At 47.1% G+C, this 20,208-nt stretch overlaps 1 protein-coding gene across 3 annotated transcripts in view; it reads left to right on the plus strand.

Moving 5' to 3' along the window:
* Positions 1-1,485: 1,485 nt before the first annotated feature.
* Positions 1,486-20,208, plus strand: part of SYK (spleen associated tyrosine kinase) — a gene marked incomplete at both ends in the record, with an annotated part of 38,872 nt that continues 20,149 nt past the window's right edge. For all 3 annotated transcript variants that reach the window (XM_084239387.1, XM_084239388.1, XM_084239389.1), the window contains 4 exons: positions 1,486-1,887; positions 4,277-4,437; positions 16,483-16,621; positions 20,094-20,175. In XM_084239387.1, the coding sequence (XP_084095513.1) occupies positions 1,486-1,887; positions 4,277-4,437; positions 16,483-16,621; positions 20,094-20,175 (784 nt within the window). The remainder of the gene's footprint in view (positions 1,888-4,276; positions 4,438-16,482; positions 16,622-20,093; positions 20,176-20,208) is intronic.

Below are 20,208 nucleotides of genomic sequence, written 5' to 3' on the forward strand. Positions count from 1 at the left end.
TTGCTGGCAGAGATCCCAGGGATGAGCATGCTCGTGGAGAAGTGCTGGCTGGAGGGAGACCTCCTGGAGACACAGGAGCGGTGCTGGGAGCTTGTTGCAGGAACAGGGCATGGGAAAGGAGCACTTAGGGGGTTCCCTGTGTGAAGCTGCCGGCAGAGAGCTTCTTCCAAAAGCAGTCGTCCTCAACTCGCTGTCTCTGCATGCAAGTCTTTTTGTGAATAGCTTTCTTAGACTTGAGAGCAAAGGTGGACTCTACTAAACACAGGAAAATTTCACTGAATTTTTAGAAGCTTGGGTGAAGAGAAGTTAATCATTGGTAGTCAAAATGTTATAAGTAGTAACAAATTTGTTTGCACAATCAAATTATAATGAAGCATGTCTTATTAGGAGTGAACTCAGGAGCACTGATTTAGTAGTGTTGCCTAGAGAAAATTTTACTACCTTAATCAGGCAGATTTTCTTATGCCCACAGCCATCTACAGGATCATCCATATTGAGAGGAGACTGGTTCACATGATCGTCTGTGTGTGCGCATGTGAGATGTGTGTGTGCAACATGAAGGACCATGTACTTTTCTCCCCAAATGCACGGATGAAGTCAGCTAGATAATTTTCTACTGGTGACAAGACCCTTCTGTAAAATATCTACTCCTTTGGGTGTCCTAGAAATGCATATCCTTCTTATCTACAACCACAGCTGAGAGCAAACACTCCTTGTTCAATGTGGCCGCTACCTTCTTTCTTCTCTTTTGAAGTCTGGATCTGTTTAATACAAGAAATTTCTTCCCTTATCTAATGTGAATCCTCGCTGTGTCTTTAGTACCTAGCTGGTGCCCAGAAGTGGTCAGGAGAGGTTCAGGGAGGGGACAGTGTGCTGTTAGAGTCCAGGTGCTAGGGTGGGGGTCACTTTTCATGCTGCAAGCTAGCAGCTTGTCAGTCCTAGCTCCCAGGTGGAGGTGGTGGCCACAGGTTATGGTTTCACATGGTGTGTACATGCAGCCTGCACTTCTGCAGTGCATGACTATACACTGTAGACCCTGGATGTTCAGGGGAAGGGTATTCAGAAATGTTTCCACTAGTCACGTAGCTTGGCCAGCACGGTCATCTCCATGCCTGGAGGGCCATCCGGGTCCCACCCACGGGCACCTGCTGACCAGCAGGCAGGTTCATGAGCCTGTTTTGCTCTTTTTCATGTGTCTCTTAGAATTCACTGTCCCCACCCAAAGAAAAGCATTTAATTGGCCACATTTTTCCAATGTTCAGTTTTTCAGGTTCCCTATTGAGAGGGTGGACTGGGAAATCTAATGATGACATGGGCCAAAAGGATGCTTAGTTAGAGCTGTACATCCAAAGCCCAAGAGGGTAGGGCACTCCTCCAGTTTTGGAGGACCAAAGGTCTCAACAAATGTCCTGACCAATGTCCCATCTCTGTGTTGTCCAGGAAGACCCTGTATGCACCCTTGGTCCCTGACGGGACAACGCAGGCATGGCTGACGTCGCCAACCACCTGCCCTATTTCTTCGGCAACATTACCCGGGAAGAGGCAGAGGACTACCTGGTGCAGGGTGGCATGAGCGATGGGCTCTATCTACTACGCCAGAGCCGCAATTACCTGGGTGGCTTCGCCCTGTCTGTGGCACACGGGAGGAAGGCACACCACTATACCATCGAGCGGGAGCTGAACGGGACCTACGCCATTGCCGGGGGCAGGAACCATGGCAGCCCTGCCGAACTCTGCCTCTATCACTCCCAGGAGTCAGATGGCCTCGTCTGCCTCCTCAAGAAGCCCTTCAACCGGCCATCTGGGGTGCAACCCAAGACTGGACCCTTTGAAGACCTCAAGGAAAACCTCATCAGGGAATATGTGAAGCAGACCTGGAACCTGCAGGTGGGCCACATGTGGGGGGCCCTTGGGCACACTCTCCTGCTTTGTAACTCCATGCAGGTACCCTGTTCTCTGCAGACCTGTGCCACAGTGTTGCAGATAAGCACCAACTCCTTGGTCATCAATCTGGGTCAAGAAAGAACTTGCTCCAAGAAGACATCCTTTCCTCTCTTGGTGCCGGGGATGCCTTCACTGCAGGAAAACACTGCCACCCAGGTCATGCTGGGCCCTGTCAGAAAGGCCTTGGCAGACATCCATGTGCCTGTCAGCAGTGGATTTTATAACAGCAGAACAGCTTGCAGCGCTCTTTGTGTCAGCGCCCGCAGAGCTATGTCCACCTGCGGGGAGCTGCCTGATATTCCCACCCTGCACCATGATTTATCTAGCTAGTGCCTATTGATGGACACTTCTTGTTCACAAATAACGGTGCTAGTCACATCCTACTCTACCCACGCTTCTATGTTTTTGCACACTATCTGTAGAATTAATCCTAAGTGGGCTGTGCTCGATTTGTATGTATTGACAAGGTGTCATCCAGAAAGGTCCCCGAGGGTGAGTGTTTGCATTTCTTCCATACTCTCCATAGCCCTTAACATCAGAAGCCACAGGTTGATTGGCAGCCACCTGCCTGGACTTTCATGTTCAACCATCTCTCTGCATTTCCTCAATGGACACATCATGGTTTTTGCTGTGTTATCTAATACTTGTAGGTCTATAGTATAGGCTTCCTAAGGATTATATACAATAGCTTCTGTGGACTCCTCTAATATGCTCAGCACTAAATTCAACCTTGCAGACAGTAGTATACTGTGTGCTCAGTATTTTTCATTAGTGTTTATTAGATGTGTCTTAAACCATTTTTTTATTCTTTAAAGTCAGGTGAATTAGATTTATTGAGGTGTAGCTTACACACAATAAGCGTCATCCTTTTTTTTTTTTTAAATATGAGGTTTTTTTTTTTTTTTTTAAAGATTTATTTATTTAATACAAGAACTGGGGTACAGGCCAGACGCACGGAAGGGTGAGAGGATTCACCAGAGACAGAGTGGGGAGTGGAACAGGCAGATCTACTGAAATACACTGCTGAGGGGAGCAGCGGACGAGGCAGGAGAGGTCTACCATGCCATGTGGGTATCTCTCTGGCCCACCGGGAATCAAACCTGCGCTGCAGAGGCTGTGGATAGCTTCACAGCACCATGCTTAACCAGCTGCACAGTTTTGATTTTAGGTGTACAGTTTTGATTTTCAGCATACACATAGCCTCAGGTGAACCCCCATCAACAAAGGTAACAGTTCTATCAGCCAACAGGCACCAAAACACCCTTATGCTCACCTTGACCCCAGCCCCTGCTGCCTCTCATCTAATTTCTACCCCGATAGCTTTGCCCCTTCCAGTGTGACCTGCATAGCATGGAACCTTTCGCCGACTATCTTCTTTCAGAGTAGTGTGCTTGAAAATGGCCATTGCTACATGTCAGTGGTTTGCTCTGTTTTGGCAGACAAGTGTTGCACATCCTCACTCTGACCTCTACTCCCATATTTCAAATACCTTTCTGTATGTAAACTATGGCTGTGAAACATGAGCAAATCACCATACCACCTCCTGCTCTCTTCCCTATCTCCCATCTCCTAGTGGGGCTCAGTCATTGCTTTGTTTTTACTTCTGGTTCTTTTATGACTTTAAATAATCAGACTTGGGTTCTTCTTGTGCTCATGGAGGATCTCTCTCCCCCCTGCCCCCGAGAGCTTCTGCCCGCCTCTTCTTGGTTTTGTCCTCTTTGCTACCACATCTGCTCTGCTGAGCTTTATCTTCTCCATGTCGGTGACCATCTCCTGCACTCACTGGCCACAGACAGGGTTAGCTCTCAGAACTCCTGGAGGCTGCAGGAAAGCACGTGTCTCCTGGTTGCACTCATCTTAAGTCTTCTCTGTGGTCATAAGGGTTGAGACACTGAACCGTCAGCTCTAGAAGGCAGTGAGCAGCTGACGGGAGGCCCCATCTCTAGGTCTCATGTGGTATACCAGATGGCCTCTGCCACATCTGACTTTTCAAAGTCCAATCTCCATAGACTTAAAATCTATTTTGTTATTGATATGCTTACAGGTGCTTAAATAATATATAAAGATCTTGTTGGTGGGCCTCCCCTGGTGGCGCAGCAGTTCGTTCCTTGGCCGCTAGCGAGGGTCCCACAAAAAAAAAAAAAAGAAAAAAGAAAAAAAATGAAAAAAAAGATCTTGTTGGTTTTATCTATTGATTGAATGAACAAATGAATAAATAATTTGATCATATTTTACCTTTTCATGAATTAGGACAAGTTGGGAAGGATTTCTGGTTTTTTGTGTGGTTTTTTTTTTTTCATGTTTATTAGTATCTCTCTGCTTTCCTTGGTAGGGTCAAGCTCTGGAACAGGCCATCATCAGCCAGAAACCTCAGTTGGAGAAGCTCATTGCCACCACAGCCCATGAAAAAATGCCCTGGTTCCATGGAAAAATCTCTCGGGATGAATCTGAGCAAATTGTCCTAATAGGATCAAAGATAAATGGAAAATTCTTGTAAGTATTATGTCATTTCCCTTATCCTCCTGTACCGGGCTTGCTCAGACAGTTAGGGGAAACTGAGTTGCCCTATTACTGGACTCCATGTGACCCCAGGGAAGGGGTCACATGCTGTCATCTGACAAAACTCGTGTTGGAATCAAAGCTGTCACTTTTAACTCAGCGTTTGTTTTGCCCTATTTGGCCACTGAGGGACATGTTGTTTAAAGAAAATGTTACTGGACCGCATATTCTGCATTTAATGGCAGGACGTGCAACGTTATTTGTGGTTATCCACCCAAAGGCAGAATTCCAGTTTGCTCGCTCCCATGTCCCTGAGATCTCTGACTTTACTTCTGCTTTTACTTGGGACTAAGTGCCCACAAGGCAGAAAGTAAAGGGAGTTTTCCGAGGGTAGTTCAGCTAGTGCAGCTATTTGATTGCAGCAGAGTGAGCAGCCCTCCAGCCTCAGGGTCCTCAGGAAGGAGGGGTGCATCAGCGCGCTGCCCATTGTCCCCTGGGCGGTCAGTGTGAGCCTCGGCATTAGAGGTCTTGGGGCCAGGTCTTCTTGGGGCAGGAGCTGTGAGTAGGAGCAGTGAGGTGTCGTCTTGGTGGGGGGCAGCCTGCTTCCTCGTGGTGACACCTCGAAGGGTCCTTGTATTTGTCATTCACTGAGTGTGACCTGCAGGTGTTAACTAGAGCCTCAGATAATCTGTCACTTTGCCTTGGGCACTTACAAACAGCAGTGCAGCATCACTGCCAGGCATGTGGAGTCACATTCAGATGAAGCTGAACTTTTCCTTGAAATAGAAGTGTTTTTTGAATAGACATCTATTTAAAGAATGCTCCTCCCGGTTTACCATAATGCCTCTTATTTGAAAAAAGAGTTTAAACTCAATATTCTTTTATCAAAAATGACCCTAGCAACAAGAAGAGAACATTCCCATGGGCACACAGCAGTGGTTGGGATGATTACAGTGATGTTGGATGCACTATGGCCACCAACAGAAATCCTCTTGGGGAGACACTTCTCCCTTAATGTGGCACCTCTCAGCTCATTTCCCTCGAGGTTTGGACTTTTACCATATTCTAAGAAAGTATTTTTGTTTTTTAAAAATATTTATTTTGCATACTGGGGTACAGGCCAGAGGTGTGGGGGGTGAGAGGAGTCATCAGAGACAGAGTGGGGAGCGTAACAGGCAGAATGACAAATACACTGCTAAGGGGAGCAGCAGGCGAGTCAGAAGAGATATGCTGCACCATGTGGGTACCCCCTGGCCGGCTAGGGATTGAACTCATGCTGCAGAGGCTGCGGATAGCTTCACAGTGCTGTGCTTAACCCCTTGCACTACCAGGGAAGTCCTGAAAGTATATCTGACACAAATGTCACCAGACTGCATTCAGAGCATGTTGGCCTCAAATTGCATAATACAAGCCTTCTCCCTGGTGCGGACTCCTGCTCCTTCACTCATCAGGGAACAGCTGTGGTCAGGGTGGGCTACCTGCTCCCCACTTAAATGAGGGGGTGCTGCCCAGTAGCTCCTGCCCTGGACCAACCAAGGGGACCACTCCCAACATGGCACCGGAGTGCATGTTTCCCAAGCAGTGGTCTTGTTACATTGAACCTCAATGTAACCAGGCGTTCCAGAATAAATTCTCGTATTTTCATACTTGATTCTTCACATCATGCCGTAAACAGAAACTTCACAGAGCTGAAAGGTCACTTTTGCATTGTAAGCCACAAACTGAGTGATAGGATTCTACCAGTTTGGTTGCCTAATGCAGGCAAACAAAATGCCAGAAATTATTCTGAATGCATGTATCAGTAATACAAAGCAGCTGTCTTCACCATTCTGATAACCTCCACTGTCTCAGTTTGACAACACCACATTGGAAGCAACGGTTATACAAATCGACTAACAGTTTGAACAAAAAATTGCTAGAACACGCTGTGGCCACCCAGAAATACCTTTGATCTAACAGACAGAGAAACCGTGGATGCAAAGACAGCATATTTCAAAAAGTGTGAAACCTAATTTAAAATGCAGAAGATACATTCCAGAAACCCAAACTGAACTACCCATATGGACCATGGCTCGGCAACCTGACCCACTGGGATTCCAGTTCTCTCTCTTCATGAATAGGGTGACACTGTTTGCAGCAGCAAAATACCTGAACCAGAGGGACTTCATTGCTAGTGGGGCCAATTCCTTGACTCTCAGACAAGACCTAAGCACAGAGGAGCTTATCCATGGTTGTCAGGCACATTGGAGACAAGGGCCAGACATAGGCCAAGAGGAGACCCCACAAAATACACATCCAGGGACTCCACTGCCACTGGCCCCCACCCCACTGCTCTATTCCCCATGCATGGTGTGACGCTCTGCTTGTCCAAATTCAGGGACTTGTGAAGTGTGGACTTACTTTGTTTGTTTGTTTTTTTTAAGATTTATTTATTTATACAAGAACATGGGTACAGGCCAGATGCGCAGGAGGGTGAGAGGATTCACCAGAGACAGAGCGGGGAGCAGAACAGGGAGACTGACTAAATACACTGCTGAGGGGAGCAGCGGGCGTGACGGGAGAGGTCTACAGTGCTATGTGGGACCCTCGCCGGTCGGCTAGGATCTAACCCATGCTCTAGAGGCTGAGGACAGCTTCACAGCGCAGTGCTCAACTGCCTACGCCACCAGGGGAGGACCAGTGTGGACTTACTTTGGGAAGAAAGCTGTCAGGCACTGCACTTGCAGAAACAAATGCAGGCCTGGAGACTTTGCGGAGGAGATGTACAATGTAGGTCAGCAGGTGTCTGTGGCACTTCTGGAATAGTGATTCTGTGGCAGTCTTCTGTGGCACTTCTGGAATAGTGATTCATCTCCTGCTGTCATGAACTAAATGTTTGCGCTGCCCCCCATTCATATGTTGAATCCTTGGTCCCCCGGGTGATGGTATTTGGGGGTGAGGCTTTGGGAGGTATTTACATTTAGATAAGGTCTTGAAGGTGGGCCCCTGGGTAATTAGTGTCCCTGTATGAAAGGGTGGAGACTGGCGTGCTCTCTGCGTGCCCATGCAAGGCACCATGTCCATATGAGGACATGGTAAGAGGGTGGCCATCTACAAGCCAGGAAGATCTCACCAGGCCCAGATCTACTAGCATCTGGACTTCAGATTTCTGGTCTCCAGAACTGTGAGAAATAAGTCTGCCGTTTAAGCCCATCTGGGGTGTTCTGTGAGAAGCAGGGTCTGGTGGCCAAATGTGAGCAGCAGACAGCACCTCCAGCCTAGGTGCTGTGTCCTGGAATCAGGAACTGCCACGGTGGGTCTAGCAATTCTTTGTTCAACTGTTAGTGATGACAGGGCTGGCGGCAGGAGCCGGGCGTACTGGGGTTTGTCTCTGGGTCGTGAGACTACAGCACTGTTTGCCATTTTGAGAAATTAGTCACAGCTCTGTCATGACTAACACATGAACTTGTTAGAAAAGGGAAACAAAGCATATTTTTTCTAAAAACTTTATATCCATTCCCTGAAAGGAAGGATCCAGAATTCTGGTGGGGTGGGGAGGGTGAAAAGCCTGTACAATTGGACACCCTCTTTTTGAAAAAAAGAAAAAATCCACACAATTAGGTACAAAATAAAATGTAGATTAGAGTGAGGAAAAATCAGTAAATTATAAATTTTAAGCTAATTCATCAAAATACTCAAAATTTAGGAAAAGAAATATAATTCTTTTGCCTGACACATCTCTATAGCACCTTTGATATTTTGCACCTTGAGACTGTAGTGTTCACCTCTTATTTGACAATATTGAGTGTTTTTGGTGTGTATAGAAAATAGAAAACTCCAACCCTCCTCTGATGTGTGTTCACAATTAGGGCCAGTGTCAATTTCGAGAATGGAAGTTGGAAGAAAGGGTGGCTGCCTCTGGTTGTGATTAAATATCTTTTGTAAATCATACACACACCTCCGTGTGGTCACATTGGGCTGGAGGAGTCTGTGTCGACAGGCCTCGGGGCCCCCCGTGCTGAAATTTCTCACCATGCGGTTCACTCGGGCTGCTAAGGCTGTGCACAAGTCGCCCCAAGTGGTCGTCCCCGCTGTTGAGCAGGGCTGTGCTGTGACCCCCTCCTTTCATCATGTAAAGCAACTTAGGTCAGAAACACTAAAAACCCCAATCCTGTAAAAGAAAACAAAATGGAATTGTCACTTTCTGTAGTGTCCAATAAATAGTTCCTTATTTTTGGCTAAAGTCCTTGCAAACTTTATAGACCCAAAAGCAAGTAAGAAACGACCAAATGCAGGTGGTGACTCTCCAAAGAACTGAACTATTTTTTTTTTCAGATTTATTTATTTATGCATACAAGAGCTGGGGTACAGGCCAGAGATGTGGGGGGTAAGAGGATTCACCAGAGACAGAGTGGGGAACAGAACAGGCAGACTGACTGAAATACACTGCTGAGGGGAGCAGCGGGCGAGTCAGGAGAGGTCTGCCTCGCCATGTGGGTTGCTCCCTGGCCAGCCAGGGATCGAACTTGCGCTACAGAGGCCGCGGATTGCCTCATAGGGCAGTGCCTAACCCCTAGCACCACCAGGGAGGCCCCAGAACTGAACTCTTGTTACAAAGAAAAGGTGGTATTTCAGAACTTGGGAGTCATCAAACCGATGTCACTAGGGCCATTTCATTGTCATTTGTCCTTCCTGACTAGAATTTTGCTGTTTAAAAAAAAAAAACTACAAAAATAGTCTTTCATTCAATAAAACATTTTTGCATTCTACCTAATATGCAGTTTGGTGATGGGGGCAGAGGAGACTGTGCCAGGATGGGGTCGGCCCTGTCTGCGCCAGGCTAACTGCCCTGAGGAGGGTGTCAGATAACACCTCAGGTTCCACCCCTCATGTCATCCTGTGTAACTATGCCACCCCAGGACTGTCAGTATTACCTTTTTTCCTATTTATGTTCGCTTGTTCACAGTCCTTCGAGCTCTGACGGCTGTGAGTGCAGCCTGGCTCCCGCCATTCGGAGTAGGCTTTGAGCAGTGAGGACAAAAGAGGTAGCACCACAGGAAAATAAGGGTATCCTGTCCTGGGCAGCAGGAAGTCTGTTTAGCACCTAGGGGCCAACACCGTGGTGGTCAGATTCTCGGGCGGAGTAACAAGCAGTGTGTGGTGCGGGCAGCAGACCAGACAGGAAGCGCCTTCTTGGGTGGGCCCTGCAATGAACGGTCCACTCAGGGGCACTTTGAGAGTGAAAGCACCAGTGATATTGTCTGAGGCAAACCAGGCCACTGTGCTATGTGTCCTCTGTTGGGTTTCCCACATGACCCTCTTGAGAGGGTGGAAGGCCAACGCTGGTGCCCCTGGCACTGAGTGCACATGTTATTTTGGAAGTGCCTGGTGACTGCCCGGCCAAGTGTTGCCATGGGGATAGGATGTGAATGGAGTAAGGAGAGGACCACTGGAGAGGGAACTTTCCAGAACTGAACTGCACAGCAGCGTAGAGGTGGAGGTGCTCTTTGCTGAGCTTCTGTGCCGAGTCCCGGGGTCATTGGCATCCAGGAGACACTCAGTCCTAAGGAAGACCCTGACCTCTTGGCTGGCCTCTGGGGGTGTAGAGCATGGGGGAAGGGCAGCCGCTCTGAGGGCTCTGCAGGGGAGGGAGAGGCAGGCCAAGCAACAGATCTGAGATCAGGCACAACAGTTTGCAGACATGAAGAGTGTTCGCCATGCAATGGCTGAGAGGGAAGGTGAGAAACCCAGGCAGAGAGGAAGCCCAGAAAGTCTGAGTTTGATGGTCTAAGGGACACATGTGCGAGAGAGTGCACGAGAAAGGGAGGGGCTGTGGCCTGTGGGGTTCACCAGCCCCGAGGCTGCAAGACTGTCCCATATCCTGCAGTGGGGATGGGCCAGGCGTCCACTCTGGTGGCCTGTGGTTGCCGCACATGAGGGTGGGGCAGCAAGACACTCCTTTCCCACAATGGCTTTTTAACACGTTAATTAGAATCATCCCCAGGTAAGCTGTCCCTTGCAGGCTGAGACACAGACAGTGCAGAAGCTTGAGCCGGACCGAGCTGGCCGCACTGGGTGGCCACCTTCCCCGCCCCCACAAGCCACCCCCTTTGTAGTGTGCTCTGTGTAAGCTGCACCTGAAAGACAATAAGTCAGTTGCTGTTCTGACCTTCCTTCCCCATCCCTTTCAAAGGGAAATTAACACTTCAATCTGAGTCCTTCCTTCTTCATTAGCCACTTGAAAATATGAGTGTGGTGCTTTCACTGTTTTCTCCCTCCCTTCCTTTCTTTCCTCTGCTCCCCTGGTCTTCGCTTCCCTTCCGTCCCCTTCCATTCTCTACCATGTCCTTTCCTAGCTTGTCCTTACAGCCTGCATCATCCTCTTTTTTTTTTTTTTTTTTTTTTGCCACATACAAACACACACCTACTCATTCACTCATTCATTGAGCAGGGCCTGGGGGAGGCCCTTCAGGTAAAGTAACACACAGTGTAATCAATGGTCTAGTGGGTACTGTTCTCTGTGCCATTCAGTGGCTCTGCTTTCTAAGGAAAAAGATTGTGTCCACCCAGAATCGGAGGTGTGAAAACTAGAGTCAATATGCCCTTGTCCACAGTGGGCCTCACTGGGGTATACTAGATGGTAGAGCTGTTTCCCTTGAGTACTAGAATAGTCCTTTCCACCAATGCTGAGAGCCTGCCCCTTCCTGGGCCGCACCAGGTGGGCCAAATCACAGGTGGATGCTTCCTTATGGAACTAGATGTTCATGATCCTTTGGAATGCAAGTGCTACTGGGTACAAGGTTGATATATGTATTCACATGGGATACATTTTTCAGAGACTTTGAGACAGCTTGTAAGAATGCTCACTTATATTCCTTATGAGCAAGGAACAAAGGTAGACTAGGAGGCCTCCCTGGTGGCGCAAGGGGTTAAGCAGAGCACTATGAAGCTATCCACAGCCTCTGCAGCATGAGTTTGATCCCCAGCTGTTCAGGAAGCAACCTACATGGTGAAGCAGACCTCTCCTGTCTCACTCACTGCTCCCCTCAGCAGTGTATTTCAGTCAGTCTGCCTGTTCTGTTCCCCACTCTGTCTCTGGTGAATCCTCTCATTCCCCACATCTCTGGCCTGTACCCCAGCTCTTGTATGCATAAATAAATAAATCTTAAAAAAAAAAAAAAAACAAAGGTAGGCAAGGACAAAGGATATACAGTGAAAGCAGCACTTTCAATTGGTTTGCCAGGATTATACCAAGTCCAGAGAAACTGATATAAGGATTGGTTCAGGTGTGTGCAAACCACCCAGTAGTGGTTAAAGCACAGATTTCTGGGTCCCCCACCCCACACTTTTAAATCACTATATCTGGATTATGACCCACGAATGTGCATTTCTAACCAGTTACCAGGGGATGCTGATGCTGCAGGTCTGGAAACCATCCTTGCACCTGCTGCCTACCTACGCTGGATGAAGAGCCGTGACAATTTGAGATTTTCATAGTTCCCCAGAGGATCTGTAACCATCCTGGGAATGCACTACAAGTAGTGTAGTAATTCACTGGTTGAAATAGAATTAACCTTAAAATGAGTTCTCCTTATAGAAACTTAAGTGAAGAAGTTGAAAGGAGGGAACCAGACAAGCCCAGCCAAGTTGATTGGGCAACTTTATCTGTCTGCACCTCGGTTTACTTGATGATAAAACAAGGAAACTCATGTCTTACCTGAGCTGTTAGAGAAGAAAACAAGGCAATTTATAGAAAAGTATGCTAGTGGTGATCACACATCTGTACCTCCTGCAACTCTTTCATCAGTCCTGAAAAAGTACTCAGCCAATTTCTTTTTCTTCAAATATTGCTGCTCTTTTTCCTTCAAAGGCTCCTATTAAACATTTGTTGGACCTTTTTAATTCATCCTTTACATTTTCCTTATTTTTTATTTCCTTTCTCTGTGTTACTCTCTGGTAAATTATGTTTTAGGACTTGTCTTCTATCTCTGTCATTTTCAGTTCAGCTGTTTCTTACCTGCTGTTAAATTCATCCATTGCTTTTTGTTTTCACTGATTACATTTAAAAAAATTTCTAGCAGTTCTCATTTTTTCTGACAATTTCTGAGACTATCTCATTGCTTCCTAGTTTTTATGATTCCACCTTTTGCTCCCTTGAACATTTCATAGTCTGTGTGCTTTATTTTGAAGGTGCTTGGGGTAGATATCTCTGGCCCTCTTGGCTCCTTCCCTTCCTGACCTCTATCTCAAGCTTATATTTCCTTGTGTTTTGAGCAACACTGTTGATCTCAGAGTTGACTGATCTTCTCTGTGGGAATCCCGAGTGTCCTGCATCAGGAATGCTATCCTCGGGCTTGAAGAGGTTTACATCTTCACAAGCCTTTGCGTTAGGGTGGGAGTCTTGGCTCAGGAGCTCACCTTGCACTGGCCTGGGATGGTGCCCCCATCCACTGCTTTTGGCGCTTGTCCTTAGGTCAAACTCATGCTTTTTTTGCTCTTATTTGCCACTCACTTTTCCCTGTCCAAGTTTCAATTTACTTTTTGTTATATTCTTAGATCTCAAAAGTAAATTACGGGTTTGTCTTAGTTCATTAATGAATGTGACTGCTGTAGGAGCTCCCACACCACATGAAAAATGAGGTTTTGTTGGAGCCTCAATGCTGCCATCATTGATCAAAGTGTGCCATTTTATTTGATATATGTGGTTCTTGGCCAAAGGTCAGCACAGAGTCACGACCTGTCAGAAGTGAAAAGTTCAAAGGGAGCGGTAATATCAGTATCAACTTGCTGTCTGATCAAGCTGTCCATAAAGCTGGAAGAAGCAAAGCATGACCTAGTTCCACTTTCACAAGTTGGGGCAGAGGAAGAGAGAGGGGGAATTTGTGGGAATATTTTAGAAATGGCGAGAAGGAATGACATGGTCTGGCCATGGATTTGGCCTGTGATCTGTACTAGTTAATTTTCCTTGCATGGAAGACACATGTGCCTGCATTTATGGTACAAGGCAGAAGCACTTTCATGGATCTCTGGGATTGTGATCTCTTCTGAATGGGGGCTTTCCACTCTACAGGTAATCTCCCTCTCTCCTCTCCTTCCTGGATCCCCTATGGTGCCCCTGCTCAGAAGCCACTTAACCACTTTGAAGCTGCTTCTGAGCGAGGACTAGCAGGGTCCAGGTGTCAGTGTGTGACCACTGGTACTGCCAGGATGCTGCAGGCCGGCCATGGGAGCCCTTCCCTGTCTATTTGCAGGCCTCACTAATCACAGTGACTTCGTCCTGCCCCCCAAGCCATCCATGTTCTGCTTTGCCATGGAAAAACATGCACAGAAGAGGAGGCCTGGCAGGAGAGGTGCTCTTTCTTTCTTGCAGCAGATGCAATGTGGTATCACAGGGGAAGGGCTGCCGTGAGGTTCCCAGCACCTCCGGGGCCCTCACTTCCCCTCAGCTTCCATATGACCACAGCACACTATCTCTGATCCAGAAGGGAAAGGAGGGTGGAGAAGGAGGGTGGAGAAGGGCAAGCTCGCCAACCTGAGGCTGTGCCTGGTAGAACTAATACTCTCCCCACCCAACTCACCTGTGCAAAAAGAACTTTGGCATTTGTGAGATGCAAAACCTCCTCCGGTTGTCTACCCCAGGAGGGGAGGTGGCCCTCCTACCCTTTGGCCTCTGCCAGTCACCTTGCCACTGGGCATAAAGAACCAGAACCAGTTAGACCAACTTCTCAGCCTAGCTCCATTCAAGTCACTGAGATCTCACTCTGTGATAGCCAAACACCAATGTGTTGGGAGCTTGCTTCTTTCAAGAAGCTCACTGGGAAAAATATTCTAGGGCTTCTGTAAACACTCCTGTGACCAATTAACCCAAGTGCGGAAGGCAGCAAACCAACAGGGGCCACAAGAGTAGTCTTTGCCCTTCCCTCACTGAGCGTCTGAACAATTTGCCAATCTGAGGCTTTTTGGTAACAGGTGGGAACAAGAGGAGGGCTTCCCATGTGTTCAATTAAAAATAGCCGAGCCCAGGATCTGCCTGCAGCCAGAGGATACCCCACAGTTGCCGGCCGTTAGTGTCACCAAGCCTCTGGTCTTCGCCACCTACAGATGTAGGGCCTGTGGGTTTCCCTTCTCTGCCCTCGTTTCCTGCCAGCTGCCTCAGGGCGGCACAGGCAGCATGTCCAAGACCTCATCCCTGCGCCTGTGGGTCTTTAGAGCATGTTCATTGGTAGCTGTTGCTGCCACTGTCCCAGGCCCTGACACCTGGCTGGAGCCCCGGAGTAGAGTTTCTCCTCAAGGACCTGTGTGCATTCTGAAGACGTGTATTCAGAAGCAGGAACTCTCTAGTTCTGCTTTCCACCAGCTGTTTTTTTATGCTTTTTGTGTGTGACATGTAAAGCACAGGAAAGGACCCACTGCTCTTCATGTGCAGTTGGATGAGTAATCACAAAGCACACAGCGCCGGTGTCAGGAAAGCACATGTCCTCCCCACTCACCCATCTGCGCTTGAGGATGCCACTCCCTGGAGCCTGTGTCCAGCTTAGCCTCGCTCTGTTTCTGTCTTTTCTTTTCAGTTCTACCACCGAGGACCTGGGTGTCCATCTCTAAGTGAAACTACCTGCTTTGGCCTGTTTGTGGCATTTGTGTGTGTGGAATGGTGGCGTGTGTTTTATGCTCCTGGAGTGCTGTGTGTTCACTGCCACTGGTTCACTGTATGGTTCTGGACATTCCATCATGTTAACAATTACCCGACAGAGGATTTCCTCACTCTGTGGCCCGTGAGCATTTAGGCTGTTTACATTTTTCAGTAATCACAGAAAAGGTTGCTATAAACGCCCCAGTGAACCTTCTAGGCTCAGAATGCATGGATTTTGTAAACCTAGAAGCAGCTTTTTGGCACTCAAAGGATGTGCAGGTTTAGTTTTAGTAGAAAGCCCAGGTCATTCCTGAAGTGCCGGCATGCATGCAGTTTTTGAGAATCAGTTGCACATTCCAGCAACATTTGCCATTATCATCAGTCTATTTAATTTTTGCCAATCTGTAGGGTGTGAAATAGTATTTCCATTCTAATTTGCATGTCCCAGATTCCTAATGAGCTGATTGCACCACTCCCCTTGATAACCTTCAATCCTCCATGCCAGGTTTGACAAGAAAGTCAATTAAGGCACAAGGCCAGATGTGTGTGGGTGTTGGACACGAATCCAGAAAACCTTGTTCAGATCCTCTTTATTGTCTCTACAACCTGAGGTTGAAGATGTGAAGGAGGCTAACTCAAGGAGAATGACAGGTTGGCACGGCCTCATGGACATCATATGCCCACCTGCTCCTTTTCCTTATGCATAAATTCTTAGTGCCTGGTGTTAAGAACAGCCCTATTTGTTCACTACCAATCTCATAAACAAAGGATTCATAAATAGCCCCACATTATAAAACAGCTTCCCTATACAATGGACTCATTTCTCCCCAGATAAAAAAACATTTTAGCTTTTGTGTGTGTGTTATCTTCTCTTTTTCCTAGTTTGACAGCTGCTAACTGGCCTTAATTGGCCATGTGACTATGAAAAGGGAACTCAGGCTTGGGGTGCTGGTGACCTGGTTGGGTTGGGTTAGGAGGGGGCAGTGGAGGCACTTCCAAGACTGCCAAGGGCCTGGGCGTCTTCTCCCACCCCAGCTGCCATGAGCAGTAGACTATGGAAGAGACTGGATCATCATGCATGGCCAAGCACAACTTAAAGACATTTATTTTTGAAGCAAAGTTCTACCCCACACAACATAGCTCGCCAGTCTTTGTTTCTGAGATGAACTACAAGGCCGAGGAAAGTGTGACCACAGCTCTGAAGCCTTCACAGACATGGCCACTTGCCACCAGGAGGAGAGAGCAGATATGTGCGCCATCCCCCTTCTCCCCCAGCTAGGCCACCCATCCCCAGCCACCGCATGTTCTTGTCTCTGACTCTCCATCCCTGCTGAGCTGTGAGCTGGGCACAGTGGACACAGCCCAGGCTGCCCACCCAGGGCATGCGCCCTGCAGGAGCGGGACTCACAAGGCTGCCATCTCTCTTCCAGGATCAGGGCCAGGGACAACAACGGGTCCTACGCTCTGTGCCTACTGCATGAAGGGAAGGTGCTGCACTACCGCATCGATAAGGACAAAACGGGGAAGCTCTCCATCCCCGATGGAAAGAAGTTTGACACGCTCTGGCAGGTAAGCAGGGTCCTCCAAGCCTGGAGCTTGTTAGAACATGCCCAGCCCCCTCAACCTCCAGGTGCCTCACACCAAATGTGAGAAAGGATGGTCCAGTGAGTGAGGCTCTGGAAGATTCCTGCCCAGGATCACTCAGCATGGGCTCCCCAAGGCAGTGCAGTTCAAGAATGTGATCAGCCTTTAACAGGAGACCCTGCAATGGGTTCTAGAAAGTATCTCTCTAAGACCTCTAACTGGGCCCCTGAGCTGCTTTTCAGACAACTGCACACAAAATTAAGGTGTGGAGGGCTGGGAAGGTGACCGGGAGACAGTTAGCCACTCCTGTGAGTTGAGGCAGAACTTAATCTACAATTCAGGTTCCATTCTCACTGCAGAATGAGTCTCCCTGAAAATTAAGCCAACTTATAATGTGAGTCAGCATTGCCCAGACACACTTGTGCAGGCACTTCAACCCTGCTCTACCAAGGGCTTATTCTTTTTTTTTTTTTTTAAGATTTATTTATTTATACAAGCACTGGGGTATAGGTCAGAGGCGTGGGAGGGTGAGAGAATTCACCAGAGACAGAGCAGGGAGCAGACGGACCGAAGACACTGCTGAGGGTAGCAGTGGGCGAGGCAGCAGAGGTCAGTCGCACCATGTGGGCATCTCCCTGACCAGCTGGGAATTGAACCGCTGTTTCAGAAGCCGTGGACAGCTTCAAAGCGCTGCGCTCAACCCTCTGCACCACCGGGGAGGCCCCAAGGACTTACTCTTGACCCAACTGCTAGTGAACCAGAAACAGTTTCCAATTTGGGAGTTCCTTAGGCACTGATGAGTCCTAATCTGATGCCCATCCCTGCTTTCTATTGGCCTGCTCTGGACATGAACAGTTTGTCTTTAAATGACAGCCACGTGAGCTGACCCTGAAGGAAATGACTGTGACCGCTAGGGCTCCACCACCAAGAGTGACAACCATGGTTGTCAACCTGCAAGAACCCAACTCAAAAGCCCTGTTTAAAAAGTTGAGACCAGCAATCCTTACTACCAAAGCATGAAAAGTAATGTCCACCTGTTGTATTTAGATTCTTAATGCCGCATTTGAAAAACAATACTCCTTTTCTGAATGATGGGTCTTTATTCATATTAGTCATAACACTGGCTTTGTTTTTCATCTTTTGGCTCATCAGCATTATTGACCATTTTGCTTTATTTTAGAGGTATTGATAGCCTATCAGTACTATTGCCCAGTGCAAATCACAGCAATGAATAAGAATATTGCCTTCAGGCATTAATTTCCCATCAAAATCTCCTACAAGAATCCTTGCAGGCATGTGTTTAAAGGTTCTCAGCATCCATCAGCCAGGGCAGCTCTAGAAACCATGAACTTCAAGTGCACAGCCATTTTGGCTTCTCCTGAATGGCCATTTACAGTTTCAAAGTCTGTGCACCCACCATCCTACTAGCCCTCTCTAGTTGTTGTGAAGTTCCTTCCCAAGACTTTCCCAAAGTTATTTATTGCTCTGGCTTATCACAGTTTTCAGCCCTAATTAAATCTTTTTCATCTGTGGGTTTTTTTTGTTTTTTTTTTTTTTTGTTTTTTTTTTTTTTATAGAGGCATGCTTTATTTATTTGTTTGCTGGTTTGTTTGTTTGTTTTGTTTATACATGCACTGGGTACAGTCAGAAGCGCGGGAGGGTGAGAGAATTCACCAGAGCCAGAGCGGGGAGCAGAGCAGGCAGAAGGACCGAAGTACACTGCTGAGGGGAGCAGCGGGCGGCAGGAGAGGTCTGCACGCCATGTGGGACCCTCCTCTGGTGGCCGGGGAGCAGCCGCGGATCGAACCGGCGCTGCAGAGGCCGCGCGCAGTTTCGCAACCCAGCGCTCAACCGCTGCGCCACCGGGGAGGCCCTGTGGGTTTTTTTTTTTTAAAGAGCATCAGAAATGCCAGCAATATCGCTCATTTTGACACATGATTCCATTGTTTTTTCCTGGAAATAAGGCATAGAACCTGTGTACTCTGCCTGCCCAGGAGTCAGTGCTGTTTTTCTGAGAGCTGGTAATTGTTACTCTATTCTAGTGCCCTTGCTGTAGATTCAGCAAACTCACAGGCAAAACTGACCCCCTGACTGTTTTTATGTAGATCTTGAGTAAAATGGCTTTTAAATTTAATGGATTATTTAAACATAAATAAAGGACTAAGTGACAGAGATGGCATGTGACCTGAAAAAGCTTATTCTATTACTGTCTGACATTTTCTAGAAAATGTTTGCAAGACTCTTGCTTAAGAAGAAAATCCACTTTCCCAGCCACCCTTGCAGATTGTTTAAAACTGAAACATAGAAGGAGATGGTTGAATGATAATTGAAGAGATGGATAGGGGGGGTCTCACCTGTTGTAGGAACCTTAGTAGCCTTCACCCAAGAACACACCACCACATTTACCAGAATAGGGAGATCTTTGCTTCCCTTCCACTAGCATGTTAGGCTGTTCAGATTGAAGCATGTATATGAGCACAGATCTCATGTTAAGTGTTCTTATCACAAAAAAATAAAATCCTAAAAAATAGGATGTTATCTGGAAGGACAAAACATATTCATTCAACAAACATTCAGCCAAGTAGGCAAGTTTTGAGTGAAAAGAAGAATAAGGAGCAAGTAGTTTTTAACTGGTTAAGAGGTACCAGTAAATATAGAAGGAAAAGGTAAAAGATATGAAGATTTTAGCTTGTTTAAAGAGGAAATATCTGAGAAAAAAAATAGAATACAAACACCATCTTCTTATTGTGTAATTTTGATTACACATAAATAAATGTGCTTGTTGCTAGTTAATGGAGAAACTGAACATTGTAATTCACAGTTTTCTGGGAGCCAGATAGCCAAGGATGTCCGTGTACTGTCACCAGAAGGCTATTTTCCAAAAGGTCAGCTTCCCCCATGTCCCAGCTCCTAGTCACCAGTGTGTGGCATCTCCTCTCCAAAACTTCTGGCCTGAATTCTTTGGGCCTTTCAAATCCTTGACTGGCAGCACTATTGTAGTATTAAGCTCTGTTTGTTGTGATCCACTTCTCTATCAAGGATGAGAAGTGTTCTCAGTCACCTTAATTTACCTTTTGTCCTATCTCAGGACCTGACACACAGCAGAATGTTTGTTGAATGAATGTTAGCATGCTGAATTCACTTGTACAACATCCTGTGGATGTAGGAGAATATAAACAAATAAATGCAACTTGCTACCCCCAAGAGAAAAAAGACAAAGGAGGGAAGAGATGAGCCAAAAGGGAAATACAGTCCTGAAGGGAAGAGGATGTGTATGTATCTTGGTGTGAAGTCTGAAGGTGGGAGGAGAGGCCTGAAAGCGGTCAGATAGAACACTCAAAGAAGCATGTCCTGTTGCACAGATTTGTCCTTGAATCACTTTTATAATCACCTGCTCTAGGCCAGGCTATTTCTTGCTTTGTTACTTATCACACCTTTTGGCTTTCTTCTCTTTCAGCTAGTTGAGCATTATTCTTATAAACCAGATGGTTTGTTGAGAGTTCTCACCGTCCCATGTCAAAAAATTGGTGCGCAAGCAGGTGAGTCACTAAGAAATGGGAACTGCAGTCTTT

The sequence above is a fragment of the Talpa europaea genome, assembly GCF_964194135.1.
Source record: "Talpa europaea genome assembly, chromosome: 7".
Classification (NCBI taxonomy): domain Eukaryota; kingdom Metazoa; phylum Chordata; class Mammalia; order Eulipotyphla; family Talpidae; genus Talpa; species Talpa europaea.